The 16,074-nt window shown below is 34.7% G+C and overlaps 1 protein-coding gene across 1 annotated transcript; it reads right to left on the reverse strand.

Annotated features, from left to right (window-relative positions):
• Positions 1 to 1,778: 1,778 nt before the first annotated feature.
• Positions 1,779 to 8,329, reverse strand: LOC126726241 (uncharacterized). The gene is made up of 11 exons (XM_050431463.1): positions 8,082 to 8,329; positions 7,881 to 7,977; positions 7,625 to 7,686; positions 7,351 to 7,407; positions 6,782 to 6,841; positions 5,231 to 5,293; positions 4,964 to 5,006; positions 3,796 to 3,873; positions 2,710 to 3,040; positions 2,488 to 2,638; positions 1,779 to 2,361 (listed from the first exon to the last, which is right to left on the reverse strand). The coding sequence occupies exons 1-11, from the start codon at positions 8,187 to 8,189 to the stop codon at positions 2,272 to 2,274; spliced, it is 1,140 nt and encodes a 379-aa protein (XP_050287420.1). The 5' UTR covers positions 8,190 to 8,329; the 3' UTR covers positions 1,779 to 2,271.
• Between the last annotated feature and the right edge of the window lie 7,745 nt (positions 8,330 to 16,074).

Below are 16,074 nucleotides of genomic sequence, written 5' to 3' on the forward strand. Positions count from 1 at the left end.
AAAATGTTATAGGTATATAATATTTAGAATTATTTTTCTGGAAAAAAACTTTTAAATAAAATAACAATAACATAAACTTAACAACAAAATAATTTTATTTAAGGTAAATACTATTTCCATACTAAATTTTGATTCTTAAACTCCCATGCTTCTCATATGAAAGGAAAAGCTACAAGGAGTAGAGTTGAGTAAAATTAATTTGGAGTTGAACATATGTTATTTTTAGACATAAACGCAACAGTTAAATTACAAATATAACTATAATTACCACAATGCACAATTGCAAGATGGTTTGTGGGAAGGGATGACCTTCATTCAACGCAACCATGATACTTCCATTTGGGGAGTCCACCCGACTGTCAGAACCAACCCACCAGCAATCGATTCAAGAGCTCCGGTAGTCGGAGGCAAGTTCCAAACCTTAAGAACTGACTTCGGAGGGTTCGTCGGCAAGTTCTCTCCTCTAAAACTCGCCTCTCTCGACCCAACCGTAAAACTTACCTTAATCCGATGATTTTAAGCATTTTCCAAAAGGGACAATGCTTAGTGGTGTACTCTTGAATTCATGGCTAAGATCAACCTACACTAGTAGTTTCAAAGAAAGGCACTTACATGATAATCGTGATGAAATTCATTGGATTTATGGTAAGATGTTGATGAAATGATCATATTGAAAAATATATATAAATTAAAGGAAGGGAGTGAAAAAGTTAATATTATTATAATGATACAAATCAAAATTAAAGAGTGTAATTTATATAATTTAACAAAGTAAATATTAAAAGTAAAACCCTCCAAAAAAATTAATAATGGAAGGTTGAAACCCACCCTGGCAAATATATAAATGACTCAAAGTTCATTGTCCCTGGTGAACTCGTCACTCGTCCTACGTGGTAACTCAGTTCATGTGGTACTAATGGAATAAGACATTGACACTTATGACTTGTCTATACTACTATTTAAAGGGCTTCTTCTATTTGAGATTCTCATTTTTTTTGTTCAAAAATGCCCCTATACTCCTATGTTTATGTAGAGACAAAACGAAAAGACAATTTGATAAAAATACAACTTTAACTCCCACTAAAACATTGCTTAAAATATAAAGTCATTCTCTTATTAATTTTCAAATTGCTTTATCCACTTATAAATTAAAATCTCAAAATAAAAATTATATAAAAATAAATAAAGACAAATTTTTTTAGCTATAAAATGGGACCACTAAATCCAAGGCTAGATTGATGTTTGGAATTTAGCGCCTCATTGCTTATTTTGGTGTATTTGGCGTGAAAGGAATGCTAGAAGCTTTGAGGGTTGTGAGCGTTCCTTGTTAGAGATTAAGTCTTCGTTCTTGCACACTCTATTTGAATGGAGTGTGGTCTTTTCTCATTTTTCTTGTTCTTCATTTCCTATTTTTCTTGACCGTTGTACTTTTGTTTCCTGATTTGTGCCCCCATAGTACATCCCCAATGTACTCGGTTTGGCACATTTCCTATTATTAATAATATTCTTACGTTACTTATAAAAAAAAAAAGCATTATTGGCAACCTGGTTTTGAAGACCCTTTTCCAAAAGGGACAATTTCGTGGGCTACTGCATGTTAATATTAGTATTTGTGACCCGCTCGCTCTGGCTCATTGCACTGACCAAGCTAACTGGACTGACTTCGTGTATTTTGTACTAACATTACAAAAAAATAAAAAAGTGAAGTTATAGAGATAGATTACATTGATAAATTGCAACTTAGCTGGAAGATTGTTGAGGCTTTTAGAGCTTTCAACTGTAACTGCAAATTTGCTATGATCTTTTGTTGCATTATGTACTTAAGATTAGAAGAATTTGAAATCTGACCGAATAAGTATACAGGGAATACAAATCAAAATATCTCATCATCATGGTAACAAGAATGACTATCTTTTAAACTAACTCTTGAGAAATAGTTTCTCCAAGGAGACCTTAACAAGTGTCGTTCATATGCTGACATAGTAGATAACTAGGTAGTACTATTACCAGTCCGATGTTACATTCTAAAGATCTATTACTCCCAACTAAGACTAACTAGATACTCAACGGGAGGTTGCAACATGTATGACACCTGCCAAGCTCCCTTGGGATCTCAAACACTCTTGATAATTGCGGAATTACAGTGCATTATGCAGAGTGAATTCAACTTCTAAGCAAACCAGCGAACAATCTTCCATTATACCATACGGGGTTGTGCTAAAAAAAGTGGGAATATCAAATCCCCAAAGTAAAGCAAAATGCAGCTTTAGTCTAGGATACGGAATAGACCTTTACTACTTTAGTTGTGTCACAAACAACAAGGTTTTCTGATTCTGTTGGAGTTGTACAGAGCCAATTGACCTGCCAAGGTGTAAGAGTATAAAATGAGAAGCTACATACAAAAAAAAAAAAAAAAAAAAAAAAAAAAAAAAAAAAAAAAAAATCACCGAAGATGCAAAGTCATGAAGAAACACAATAGGAACCAACTTTTTTGCTGAGACTGATGTTCAAATGTAGATCATTGTTGTCATTGGATTGCCTTGCATCATAATATTTGGACCAATCCCAGACCTTCACAGACTTATCATTCCCACCTGATATTATAAACTTTCCGATCTCTCCGAACAACGAAAATGCCCTGAACAGTTTATTCTAGTTAAAATAAAAGAATATTAGTTTAAATACATTGTGTATAAGCAAATTACTTACACACAAGACACTGCAGCAGTATGGCCACCCAATGAGTAATCCAAACATAGCCTCTTTCTTCCATTTTGATCAGAAGTCTCTATATCAGCAGTTGGACTACTGTCTTTTGATCTTGATTGAGATCCTCTCCGGGGTTTAGTGGAAGTTTTTGACCTCATAGCAGCAAGTTCTGATTCAATATTTATCACATCAACAACTCCATCACCCCTTGCAACAACACATATCTTGTCTACTTTGTCTAACATATCGACTTCTGGAACTGCTAGCATGTGAACAAAAGCAGGATTAAAAGACTGCCCTGTGTTACCATCACTGTTCATGTCAGGCAAACCTGCAGTGAAGACAAGGAGACAATATTGACTTAATCCAAAAAAAGAGAAAAAGAAATACAATATTGAGACACAATGTGGCTTTATGATATATTGAAGCACCCAAAGGATCATAGGACAGGTGTTAAAGTTTATCCATCTTTTGCAAATGACATTATATTTACTACTGACACCAAGATAACACAACATGTGATTTAAAAGAGGTCTGTATAGTTTAAAATATTATCAATTAATTGTGTGTATGCTCAGTGCTCACAGTCCAATGTCAAACCCAGGAGCCTTCTGGGACAAACTCTCCTTCATTCCCACCACAAATTTTCCTTCTTTTGATTTGGGCTCACACTGTTGAAACACACATCAATATCTGGTAGCTATGGCCTGGACAGCTTATAGTTAAAATAATTTTTAAGATGCTACAGACCAAAGGTCCAACAATTTAATGGATCATGAAGTTACAGCTAAAAATCAAATTAATAGATTGCAAGAACATTATATTCTCTGCACCACAAAAAATTGTTTGGTATCTGGAATACTATAAAAGGATAACAAATATAAAGTTGGGCACACTTTGCAACAGGTGCAACAAAACAAGCTAGTAGAAAAGTGATGTTCCAAAGCTAGCATGCTAAATAACAATTTCTGAAGCCCATTGAAGAGTGACACCAGATCTAATTTTGGTTAAACCACAAAGGAGTCATGGGAAGTGTGAAATGAGATAGTGGCAATATACACAGAACAGAACATATGAGATACATACCAAAATCCATAATTTTGTATGGTCGACCTTTAGAGAAGTCCCACATAATAAGCTTTGAATCAAGACCTCCAGTAATAACTGCCAAAGTTCCCAAAGCAGAAATAAGTACTCAAATAATGAAGATTATAGATTCAAATGCAACTCTTTTAGATTTAGGAACAAACTGCACAGGTACAACATTTATGTTACATGTGAATGGTTCAAAAATTATAACAAAAAGCCCTATATATACCCTGGCTAAAGATGTCTACAATAGCAACTAAGTTCATATGAACAGGTTTATTCCAAAAAAATATTCATATGAATAGTAGCAGCACACTGAAATTTGATAATGGGCATCTGAACTCCCATGAAAAGCTAACATATTTTTCTTTAAATCATTACCATTACCACCCAAGTTCACTCCAAATAGTGGCAATTAGCATACTCTCAGACAAGTGACTAGTTACTAGATGCAAGTTTCAAACACAGTGAATAATGAAATTCAATGCAAGGAAATCAATGATACAGTGGTTTCCATGTGTTGAGTTACAGCATGTTTGTACACATCAGAAGAAGGAAAGTAATGGTTAAGGCTGAATCGATCATTTGTTCCTTTTTTAAGGAAACTTAGGCTGTGTTTGGGGCTTTGGGTGCCCCTGAAGTTTGAGTGGCCATCCTTTGTTACAAGGAAATCATAGCTAAAAATAATGAACTACAGCAAAACCGGATGCCATTGATACAGTTGGCAGTCTGTATCACTCACTAGAAAATGAAACATTTGACAGTATTTTAAGCCAATTGCATGGTTGTAGTGGTACATTTTTCTTTCTTGCCTTCCATGACAAAGCTAGGACTTGGACACATAATGTTCCAGTCAAGGCATCATTATGCCTTCCCATGCACCCACACTTTACCTTCTACAACGAAACCATAATTCTACAAAGACACTGCTTTCCTCTGAACTACATCATTGTCCCTTATTTACTAAACTTTAGACTTGATGAATTTACAAACCGATCAACTGTTAAGGGGATCCCTTGAATTTGCTAATGCTTTATGTTGAATAAGCAAAGTAGCAAACTGCTAGTTGCATCCAATGTAGCCATGGCTCTTATATCATCATTGACACCCCAAGTACATGCTTGCACATATGCAAGAGAGATAGAGATCAATGAAATTTAAATACCTTCCCAAGGTCTCCAAGGAAGGAACTGCACACTGCTACAGATCTTTAAAATAGAGTTAAGGTGGAAGAAATACAATAAAAATATACAAAGAAAGAACAGAACAAATTAGGGAAGAAAAGTATTTTGAAAAACTGAGAAAAAAAGAAAAGAAAAGAAAGGAAAAGCAATGAGCAAGAAAATATGTTGACGAACCAACCCTTAAGTTACATAAATGGAACGTAAGACAGGTCAACCAAAAACAGAATCCTTGAAATTTACAAGGATACACTTGTATGGCCCGCTCCTGCTCTTAATGTTTTATAAAGGTGATGCTGATGAATGTCAATGATCTGCCATAGAGATCATAATTAGCAGTTGACTGCAGGAAAGCAGCATTACCAATCTTCTATTGTTGTTTTTAATGCTTCAAAATAACTTGATATGAAAAACCTTATTATTGGAGAGAGAGAGAGAGAGAGAGATGGAACACAATATACTGAAAACAGAAAATATAATCATGCATGCAAAGTTGCAAGAAAAAATTCTCAGATAGCAAGAGAAGATCTCATTTATGACAAGATATAATTACAATAGCAAATAATGTCTTCTTTCATATATCAAACCATATAGTTATCACATTGTGGGTCAAAACTCAAAATTCACATATCAAATGGTGTCATAAAATTTTCTGAATAAATTGAAAGAAACAGTATATACCAAAATTTGCATTCTTGAAAATGACATTAATAACATTAGAACTTTATTGATTTAGATCCAACTATTTAAGCCAGATTCATGGCTTCCATAGGAAACTCATGGGGTTATAAAACAATGCTGTGAGAAGCTCCTTCATTGCTGATGGATTTTAAACATTTACGAGAAACCCCTATGATAATGATATTACTTATTAAAGATGCCAGCATCATGAGCTGCAATTAGAAGCAAAATGTGACTTTATAATGCAGTGGATATATTACCACCACGAAGCATTATGAGTAGGCAAGTGTGTTTACAACTCAATAAATATATCTATTTTGATCAAGACAAACAATACAGTGTAGTGACAAAACCAAGATTGAACCACAAGGTTTATTTTTTTTTACATTGATACCAACAACTGAGAATTCATATAATCCTCATGATGCTAGGATATCCATGATCTCAATGATCCTTTGGTAATTAAATGTTAACTGATCTTTAAGCACTTTTGTAATACTATAGACATGTTGACATCCAAGCTCACTGAAAAAATGCAAAGAGACAATGAGCCACTTACTGACTTGCAAGGTGTTATGGCTGTCTAGGTCGATTATAATCTTGATAGCTGTCAAGTTTCAATGAGGCTTAAAAATATGCACTCTTACAAGCATGAGGATGCATGTGTGTATGCATGCAGACACAATTATAAGAATTTAGACAAGTAATTTGATAATTATTTAAGAGGAAATTAAAAAGTAACTTATTACACACAAAAATTACACTTTAACTGTGAATGAATAAAGAAAAGAAATTGATCCAAAAATTGTGAAACATAATAACATACCTGAAAATTTTACTAAAATATTCAGTCCCACTATTTTTTAAGTTTAACTTGCAATTTTAATGTGGGTGATCAGGGCAACATGACTCCTACTATTAGTTGGGGCAAGGCAAGACTTGTTTGGGGGCGATCAAATATATTTTTATAGGTTTTTTCTAGAAGGACAACGTTTTTTTTTTTTTTTTTTTTTTTTTTTTTTTTGTGTGTGTGTGTGTGGTGGGGGGGGCAGAGGGTAACTGTCTCCCCTGGACCACCCTACGCCCGCCCATGATCCAGTGAGTCAAAACATCATAAGTACCTTAACATCACCACCATCGTCTGCAGCAGCAAGAAAAGACGATTTAGAGTTGCATGAAATCTGCAAAAACAGAAACAATATTATTCTAAGAGATCTTAGTATTAATTGATTAATATATAATTAATATGTTTAAGCATTAAATACACCCAGAAGTAATTCTGGAGCATAATACTTAAATATAGAGCCAGAATAAATAAAAATAGAAAAAGACATAATATTGTAGCTGCACATACTGAAAGTGATATTCATATTAAATTATATGAATAGAAGAAAAATATGACGAAGAGTTGCAAGACATAATTGGGACAGTATTTTGATCCAGGAATTCATATCACAAAATTTTTTAATTAAAAAAATGGTTACAATTTACAATGAATATGTATAAAGCATTACATGATTTGAAAACATTAATTAAAAAAAAAAGGTACTACTATTCCATAAGAGTAGTAGAACTTCATTGCACTGTTTTAACATTAAAACAGAAGTAAAATACAGATACAAGGGTCAAAACGCAACATAAGGACAAAAATCTAATTCAAATCTTAAAAAGCATCAATAAAAATTCCTACCTGATTTATCTCCTCTTTATTGTAACTATAACTCTGTAGTGGCTTCCAGGAGGTGGCCTCCAAAAGACAAAAAAGAAAAAACAGCTTGTTGGTAACAATGACAAAATCAACTGTAAACTCAGTAACTAAGAGTACATAATCATAAAAAAATTTGACAAACTAGGCTATATATAAAGTTCTAAATTTTACACTAAACCTCATACTGATGCACAAGCATAATATTAGTTAAAACCCAAAAAAAAAAAAAAAAATGTTAAATATGAGAAAGGATTACCATATGCACATCAAAACACTGGACTTCCATTCCTGAAGAGGCATAAATTATATCTTCATTCCCTGAGTCAAGCAACAATCACAAATGTGAACTTCGATCATAAACCTGACTGTAAACTCAATTAGATACCAAACATATCACCAATATACACAGTATTAAAGAAATCAATTATAAATTGAACTCAAGAAATTAATACCCAATAAATCAAAAACTTAAAATATATATATATATATATATATATATATATATATATTACCTGACTTGAAACATAAAGAAGAAATGGGTTCCTTCCCAATTTCCATTACAAGCTGTACATCTTTGCATCGCATATCAAACCAGCAAATACAACCATCCTGTTTCATTATTACAAATGAAAACATAACTTAATCAAAAGTTATATTTTTTTTCCTTTTTTTTGGAGAGAGAGAGAGAGAGAGAGTGTGTGTGTGTGTTTTACCTCGGCAGAAGTGGCGACGAAGCCAGGGCGGTTACGTGAGGCGATGCAACAGGTGGCAGTGGCCTTGTGACCCCTAAGCTTTCTGGGGTTTGTCTCCGTCGTCGTCATCTCAATTCTGTCTCTGTTACTCTCTGGGTTTCTCTCTTCATAAAGTTACACTGCCTCTGCCTGATGCTGGTGGGTTCGGTTCGGGTTACCCATTTGCAAATGACCCAGAATTTTTTTTTTGGGTGGGTATAAACGACTGTAGCAACTAGCAAATGATGTTAGCTGTCAACAAATGACATGTACTCAAGCCACCTATTGGTGTTAGTGTGTCACCCGAAATTTATTGGGTAGTTTAAGAGCATTGGCATGGAATTTTATTTCCAAATAACAGTAAATATTAAAAAATTTAGTTAGTTGTCACGTTTCAAAATAATATTAGAAACTAGCATCTCGAGTGTCTAAAACTCGAATTCCAAGATAAAAATCAAGTTTTTAAGTTTCGATTTGTAAGTGGTGGGAGTTGATGCGGAAGAAAATCCACATGTTTTTCACGTGGAACTCGAGTTTTAAAGACTCAAGTTTCACTTCTTCTTCCTCACAATACCCAGCGTTCTTCTTCTTCCTTGCGTTCATACCCAGCATTCTTCTTCACGTTCATACCCAGCTATTGCGTTCTTCTTCGCGTTCATACCCAGCGTTCTTCTTCGCGTCCAATTGTTGGGTTTCTTCCTTGCGTTTTTTTTTTTTTTTTTTTTTTTTTTTTTTTTTTTTTTTTTTTTTTTTTTTTTTTTTTTCGATGGCAGATCTGAACGCTGGGTTTCTTCCTTGCATTTTTTTTCCCTTCTTCTTCTTCGTTCTTTGACGGCAGATCTGAACGCTAGGTTTCTTCCTTGCGATTTTCAAGTACAAAATCGAGTTGGTTTTGCTTTTTGGAAGTCGAGTCTCTAATACTCGAGATCTATGTGGCATTCTATTGCCAACACACTAAGTAAGAATCAAGTCTTTAACTCTCGAGTTTTAGATTGAAATCGAGTCTATAAAACTCGAGATGCTACTTTGCAACATTCTTTTATACTCATCTTAACTTACGATATACTTGCTCCTCACTATACTAGTCTGCACATTCCCTCCATTAGCATGAATAGGCACGTATGGGTAGACATGGCAAAATGGGCTGGTCGGGTTAATTGGGTTACGAGTTAAATGGGTCGTTTTAAACGGGTTAAAAATGATTTCGGATCAATTGGGTTGTAGGTCGAGTTAACTCGTATTTTTCACATAAATTTTTTTTTTATAAAGAAAACAACATGTATTTGCCATTTGGAAAGTCATGTAACAAATTACTTGATGTAAAAGGCATTACTTTGAATTCACCACTTATATAAAAAATGAACTACACTTATTATTACTTATTCAATAATTTTAAAATTATACAAATCCTAATATTGCTATCTAAAACAAAATAATACAAAGATAAGTAAAATAAATACACACGTTTTATTTCTACACAATATCAACATCCCAAAATATAAAACAAAATTACAAATGACTTATTGGATAATTCATTTGACAAAGAATAAAAAAATATAAGAAATTTACGATCTTGAAAATTAATTTTATAATCTATTGTCAATTATGGTTGACACTCTATTTCAATTTGAGATATACATTAAAGTTTGATTGTTTACTTATTTATACATAATCTCTTTTATGAATAGCATATCATTGTTAAGCAACATATACTCTAGGAAATATCATAATTTACTTTAAAAAACCGTTTATTTTGGATATAAATTGTTAAAAAATAGGTCTAAGCATTCATAATTTATGTTAATTTGATACTTTGGCTTCACTATTTTCAAACTACTGAATGTTTGTCACACATGTCTACAATTTTAAATTTATGTTTTTAACTGTACTGTAACCAGATTATCTTGGCATGTATTTTGCTATTTGATATCTAAAAATCTTTACTCATTATAGAATGCTCAATCATTCATTTTTCAATTAATTTGCATGCAGTTATGTAAATATCTCAATTGTTCCTTAAAGCTCACAACAAACAATTAAACCAATATTGTCTTAATTTCATTATTTTCTTTTACCCAAAAAACAAAAAATTTAAAAATGGTTCGGGTCGAGTTAGATTGACTCGCAAAAAACACGGGTCAGGTCACGGGTCAACCTGTTTTTGTTTTGGGTCAAAAAAATTAGGTTCAGGTCAGGTATTTTTCGGGTCAGGTCAAGTCAGAAAATTCTGACAATTTTTGCCATATCTACGTATGTGACCCACAATGGGGCTCATCCCTTGTATGAGAGGAGGGAGAAATGTTTCTAGTCTACACAATAATTGCTCTAATATCATTCAGGACTTTTATTTCTAAGCTCAGATATAGTTAAGACAGCTGAAATTTTAAGATTAAGAGGTCCAAATTGATAAAGATTATTAAGAAATTGGGAACCTACTTTTTTTTTTCATCCTAATCTACCACCTGATTACACTTTCTTTTTCTTTTGCTGAATAAGTGTATTTTTTTTTAATCAAACCACATAGGGGGAAAACAAAAAGGGGAGAGCTTGGGTCCATCTCGGTCCAATACCTGATAAATCAGGGGGAGGAGATGAGAGATGGGAACTAGCCTAGTCCAGTCATAAAAATAGGCCAATTCAGCTAATAAATGAGCATGAACATTATCACCTCTATACATAAAAGAAAAGGAAAAATTACAAAGGTACTACATAGACTCAAAATATCCTTTGTAATTGCTTTAATGCTCTAGTGGGTTGTCACTTCAAAATTGGATAGAGGCTCGAGAACATTCAAAGTATAACCTTCAATTATTATGTTGTTGTATCCTTCAAAAGTTGTTATTCTAACAACCTATAGAGTAGCCTTAGCTTCTCCACCAAAGTTTAATGAAACACATATAATCCTTATCCCTAAAGTTAAGAGCCCCAAGAAAAATTCCTAAATATCGACCTATCAGCCTTTCTAATGTCATATCTAGAATTGCCTCGAAAGTCCTAGCTAATAGACTGAAAGTAGTCTTGCCAACCATCATTGGTGAAAACCAGAGTGCATTCATGTCTAATAGGCTTATAACTGATAATATCCTTGTAACCTTTGAAGTCATGAACCATATTAGTCAGAAAAGGGGTGGTCTGAGGGGGGAGATGGCTTTAAAGCTTGATATGAGTAAAACTTATGATAGAGTTGAGTGGACTGGCCTAGAACAATTAATAATAAAAATGGGTTTCACTCTAAGTGGATTAATATTATTATGCAATGCCTATCATTAGTTACTTACTCTATTCGTATTAATGGGGTCCCTTAAGGGCATATAACTTCGACTAGGGGATTATGCCAGGGGGATCCTCTCTCTCCCTACTTGTTTCTGTTGTGTGCAGAGGGGCTATCAGCATTGATAAAAAAATGCCATAGTGGAGAACCGGATACATGGTATTGCAATCTACTAAAGGGGACCACACTTATCTCATCTATTCTTTGCAGATGACAGCCTATTGTTCTGCCAAGCTATCATAGAGGAATGTGAAGAATTATTGAGACTCCTCCAAATTTATGAAATGTCAACGGGTCAGCAACTCAATTGAGATAAGACCTTACTATTCTGCAGTAGGAATACATAGGCAAATATTCAAGAGAGAATCAAGCAACTCTTTGGTGCAGAAATTATAAAGCAACACGAGAAGTATCTAGGTCTACCATCCCTAGTAGGGAGATATAAAAGAAATACTTTTCAACAGCTAAAAGAGAGACTGACCAACAAACTATCTGGGTGGAAGGAGAAGCTCTTATCCAACGCAAGTAAGGAGACACTTATCAAAACCATAGCATAGGCCATTCCAGATCATACTATGAGTTACTTCTTACTACCTAATAGCTTGTGTGACGAGATGACAAGTATGGTGCAGAATTTCTAATGGGGATAGAAAGGGTCTAAAAGGAAGATGGCATGGATGAAATGGGACAAACTGAGTGAGCCAAAAATGATGGGGGGACTGGGATTTAGAGACCTAAGGGCTTTTAACCTTGCTCTATTGGCCAAACAAGGATGAAGGCTACAACAAGGGAAAAACTCTCTATTTTATAGAGTATATAAGAATAAATATTTTCCCAAGGAAGACTTCATCCATGCTAAAAAAGGCCACCATTAATCCTTTGCTTGGAGAAGTATTTGGGCATTGCTATCACTAATCAGAAATGGGATTAGATAGCAGGTAGGAAATGGCCATAATATTCAAATTTGGAGGGACAAGTGGACTACTAGCCTAACCACATACCAGATTGTTTTACCACCAAAGATCCTCCCAAATGATGCAAAGGTATGTGCAATCATTGATGTAGATAATGGAGAATGGAAAGCTCATTTCGTTCAGAATATTTTCCTAGAACATGAAGTAGACTCCATTTTGAGCATCCCCTTAAGCACAACACTATTAGAGGATAAATTGGTATGGACAACAGTTGCTAATGGGAAGTTTAGTGTGAAGAGTGCATATCACTTGGCTAGAAAAGGAAACAAAGATGGAGGAGAAAGCTCAAACTCGTCAAGGATGAGAAGATTTTGGAAGACAATTTGGAAGGCACGGGTCCCAAATAGGTCAGAAATTTTGGTTGGAGAGCATGTCAAAATATTATTCCAACAAAAATGAACCTATATTATAAACAAGTACTTGAAGACCCAATTTGTGAAGAATGTGCTGCTAGAACCTAGTCTGTCATACATGTTCTATGTGAATGCAAAAAGGCAAGGGAGGTGTGGAGCTTTAGTAAGTTGTGCCATATGGTTGAGGGGCAAAGAGAGTTTACAAATATTCTCTAGAACATTGTCATGAATCCCATTACTAATTCTGGCTTGCTTGAGGTCATACTAACAATTGCTTGGTATATATGGAAAAATAAGAATGAGGTGAGGCATGAGGAAACAAACACATGCAGAGATATACATGAAAGCCATTACTCTTCTAGAGGAGTATAAGATAGCCCAGCACATCCCAACAGCTCGAGAGGAAGGGCCTTCAGTAAGAGCTAGGTGGGATCCACCCCTACGTGGGTGGTATTAGGTGAACACAAATGAGGCAACTTTTGGGAAATAAGGGTGGTCTGATATAGACATAATAGTAAGGGATGATCATGGACTAGTGGTGGCAGCAATGAGTAAAAGGCTACAATACCCTTTAGGTCCACTAGAGATCGAAGCAAAGGTTGTCAAAGCTGTTGTGATCTTTGCTAAGGATATTGGCATTTAGGAGGCAATGTTTGAAAGTGACTCGATGGTGGTCTACTCAGCTCTACAAGGACTGACAGAACCACCTTCAAGTATTGAGAATGTGGCTATAGGGAAACTAAGGCAACTTCACTTCTTTCGCCAAGTATGGCTGAAAGCAGTTTGGCTATACCAGTAATAGCCATTGAAGTATCTTCAGATGTAAACCAAATCTCTTGATTTATAAAATCAACATTTTCTTATCCAAAAAGAAAGGACTTCTAGGATTCGACTAGTCTACCCATGCTGATAGTAGTCTTGTTCGTCTTGCTATTCCAAGCTTTCTTAACACAGTGAAGCATTGACCAAAATGACAATTGAATCCTAAACAACTATGTGTTTGTTTGAATTTAATTGAAGAATTGTATGCACTATATTTAAGGAATTGCATCAAAAAATTTTACCCAAAAAATATAACCAATAAAAGTTTTTTACATAAGAGAGATGAAAATATTTATTGAAAATTTCAAATAAAAATGAAGATCAAAAAATATTTAAATATAAAAAAACCAAAAATTTATCGCTTTAAGTCTCAAAATGTATCAAGTTAGACTTGATTATACAAAAAAAAGCATTATTGTATTCTTTTTGCATGCATATTGTGGGAAGGAGGGATCTAAACCAAAAAATAAAGCTCATAGGTCCAGTGTGAGGAAAGGCAAAGGCTCATTCAAGCACTAATCAAAGCCTGACATGTAGGCTGAGTTCGAGGAAGTTAGACTTGAAGACAATGCTAGTTTAGGCTAAATATACGAACAGAGGTCCGAGGATGGGATACAGCTGGACTCACTGTCCGAGGAGCCCGAAGAGCTATAGCACCTTGGGATGTCCCAATTGTCCACTAGCACCCAAAAGCAGAACACTATGGAAGCCATCAGAGATGTGCAAATAGAGAAGAGAGGAAATATTTGTAGAAGGTAACCATCACCTCCACATTTAATGCTCTACACCAACTAAGTTGACCGCATTTTTGAAGAAAAGACACCTGAATTGTGACTTCACAGCTCTCAACACTCTCTACCACCTCCAGAAGGGTCCTGATGGGACAAGCATCCAAGTTATTCTCCTAAGACGTACAGGTGGAGGGCTAAGATGCCATAGAAAAGACTATATAAGAAAATGGTCCCCTCTAGAAAAGGGGATGGGCATTTTTTCGAACTTAAGAGAAAAAGAACTAAGTATCACACTGTAGAGAGATTGACTTTGACTGTTTGTGAACAATCCATCCTCGAACGAGCCCGAGGAAGTGTTTATATTGAATTTGTGCTTCATCTATTCGTATTAAAAGCTTTAGACCTTTTCATTTCGAGTTTGGATCTTATTTAGCATCACAATTGACTCAGAAAGCCCATTCTCTTACAAATTTATTGTATTGGGCTTAAAGTACTGGGTACTACTATTTCTAGGTGGGCTTGGGCCATCTTTTGGGTCCATACACACACACACACACACGTATATATATACACACACATACACATATACACAAACGCTTGTTTGAAATATATATTTATAGTCAGCTTAAAACCAAGGGAGTCAATACCGTACCGGAGGTTGTACCGGTTTGGCCACCGGTACGATATATTTCGGATACTGGTCAATACCGGTGTGCCATTTCGGGTTTGCCATTAGTACAAAAATATTATAATATTAGAAAAGATTGTGGGTGGTAATGAGATATGAGATACAGGTGGTAATGGTAAACCCAAAAAATAAAAATTTAAAAAGGTTCCTATTCTGCCGTTGGAACTCACAAAAACTGAGGAAAAAAAAAAGAGTCAACCTGTCATCACGGCTTCCAAAGTTTATCAAGTTTTTCTATGTTCACATGTTATTGCTTGTATACTTCCCACTTCACATTTTCAGATCTCAAAACACACACTCTCTCTCTGTATTCAAGTTAAAGTTTTTAGTTTCAGCTTCTCTTTCTCTATCTATTACTCTAAGCTTTAAGCCCCATTTCACAACGTCAACGAATTGATGGTGCCAACATCCACCTCCAGTAAGCAATATCGTCCCAGTGTTAAGCCGAAAAAATCAATGGCGTAAAGGGCAAAGAGCTGGAGAAAGCCCATCCGGCATGAAGAGGAGAAAACCAGTAGATCATATGGCATTTTTGGGTCAAGTTCAGTACCTGCTGGTATCCATTAACCGGCCGGAATCCGATATTTACCCCGGTATGGCCGAAATGATCCCGGTATGACCGGTATTTAATCCGGAACGAAATCACTATGTTTCTGTACCGGCCGACCTATCGAAATGGAAAATACCGGCTGGTACGGTACGAAATCGTCTTCCTTGGCTTAAACTATGAAGTAGTTTAAGTGTAATAATGATTATAATAAATTTAATGCTAGTTTTAAAAAATTAATTGAGCCAAGTATGGATAACAAAAAATATAACTTATATTTACATTATAATTTCTAATTTAATCAAATATTTTTTTAATAATTAAATTGTATTTCTAATTTTAATTAATTTGTTTTTGGAATTAGTTTTGCATTAAATAATTTATCTTAATCTTGCTCCCTGAATCAAAATCTAGGTTCTGCAACTGCCTTAACATGTGTAAATTCATCTTTTATATAACAATTTTGTATCAACTATTTTGGTTGCCAATTAACATGCGGCAATATGAAAAGCTTTACCATTACCAAAATCCTGTCTATTCTTATTACACTAGCACTGTCTTGCTATGATACCATGACACAAAAAAGCCA

This window comes from Quercus robur, chromosome 5, assembly GCF_932294415.1.
Source record: "Quercus robur chromosome 5, dhQueRobu3.1, whole genome shotgun sequence".
In the NCBI taxonomy this organism is placed as follows: Eukaryota; Viridiplantae; Streptophyta; class Magnoliopsida; order Fagales; family Fagaceae; genus Quercus; species Quercus robur.

What these genes read in the sequence shown, in the direction of transcription:
- LOC126726241 (XM_050431463.1), bottom strand. Translation starts at nt 8,189, where the DNA reads ATGACGACGACGGAGACAAACCCCAGAAAGCTTAGGGGTCACAAGGCC. An exon ending in ATAAAGAGGAGATAAATCAG is followed by an intron (nt 6,842 to 7,350) that starts GTAGGAATTTTT and finishes CTGTTTTTGCAG; the next exon opens with ATTTCATGCAACTCTAAATC. An exon ending in ACTGCTGCAGTGTCTTGTGT is followed by an intron (nt 2,639 to 2,709) that starts GTAAGTAATTTG and finishes TAAACTGTTCAG; the next exon opens with GGCATTTTCGTTGTTCGGAG.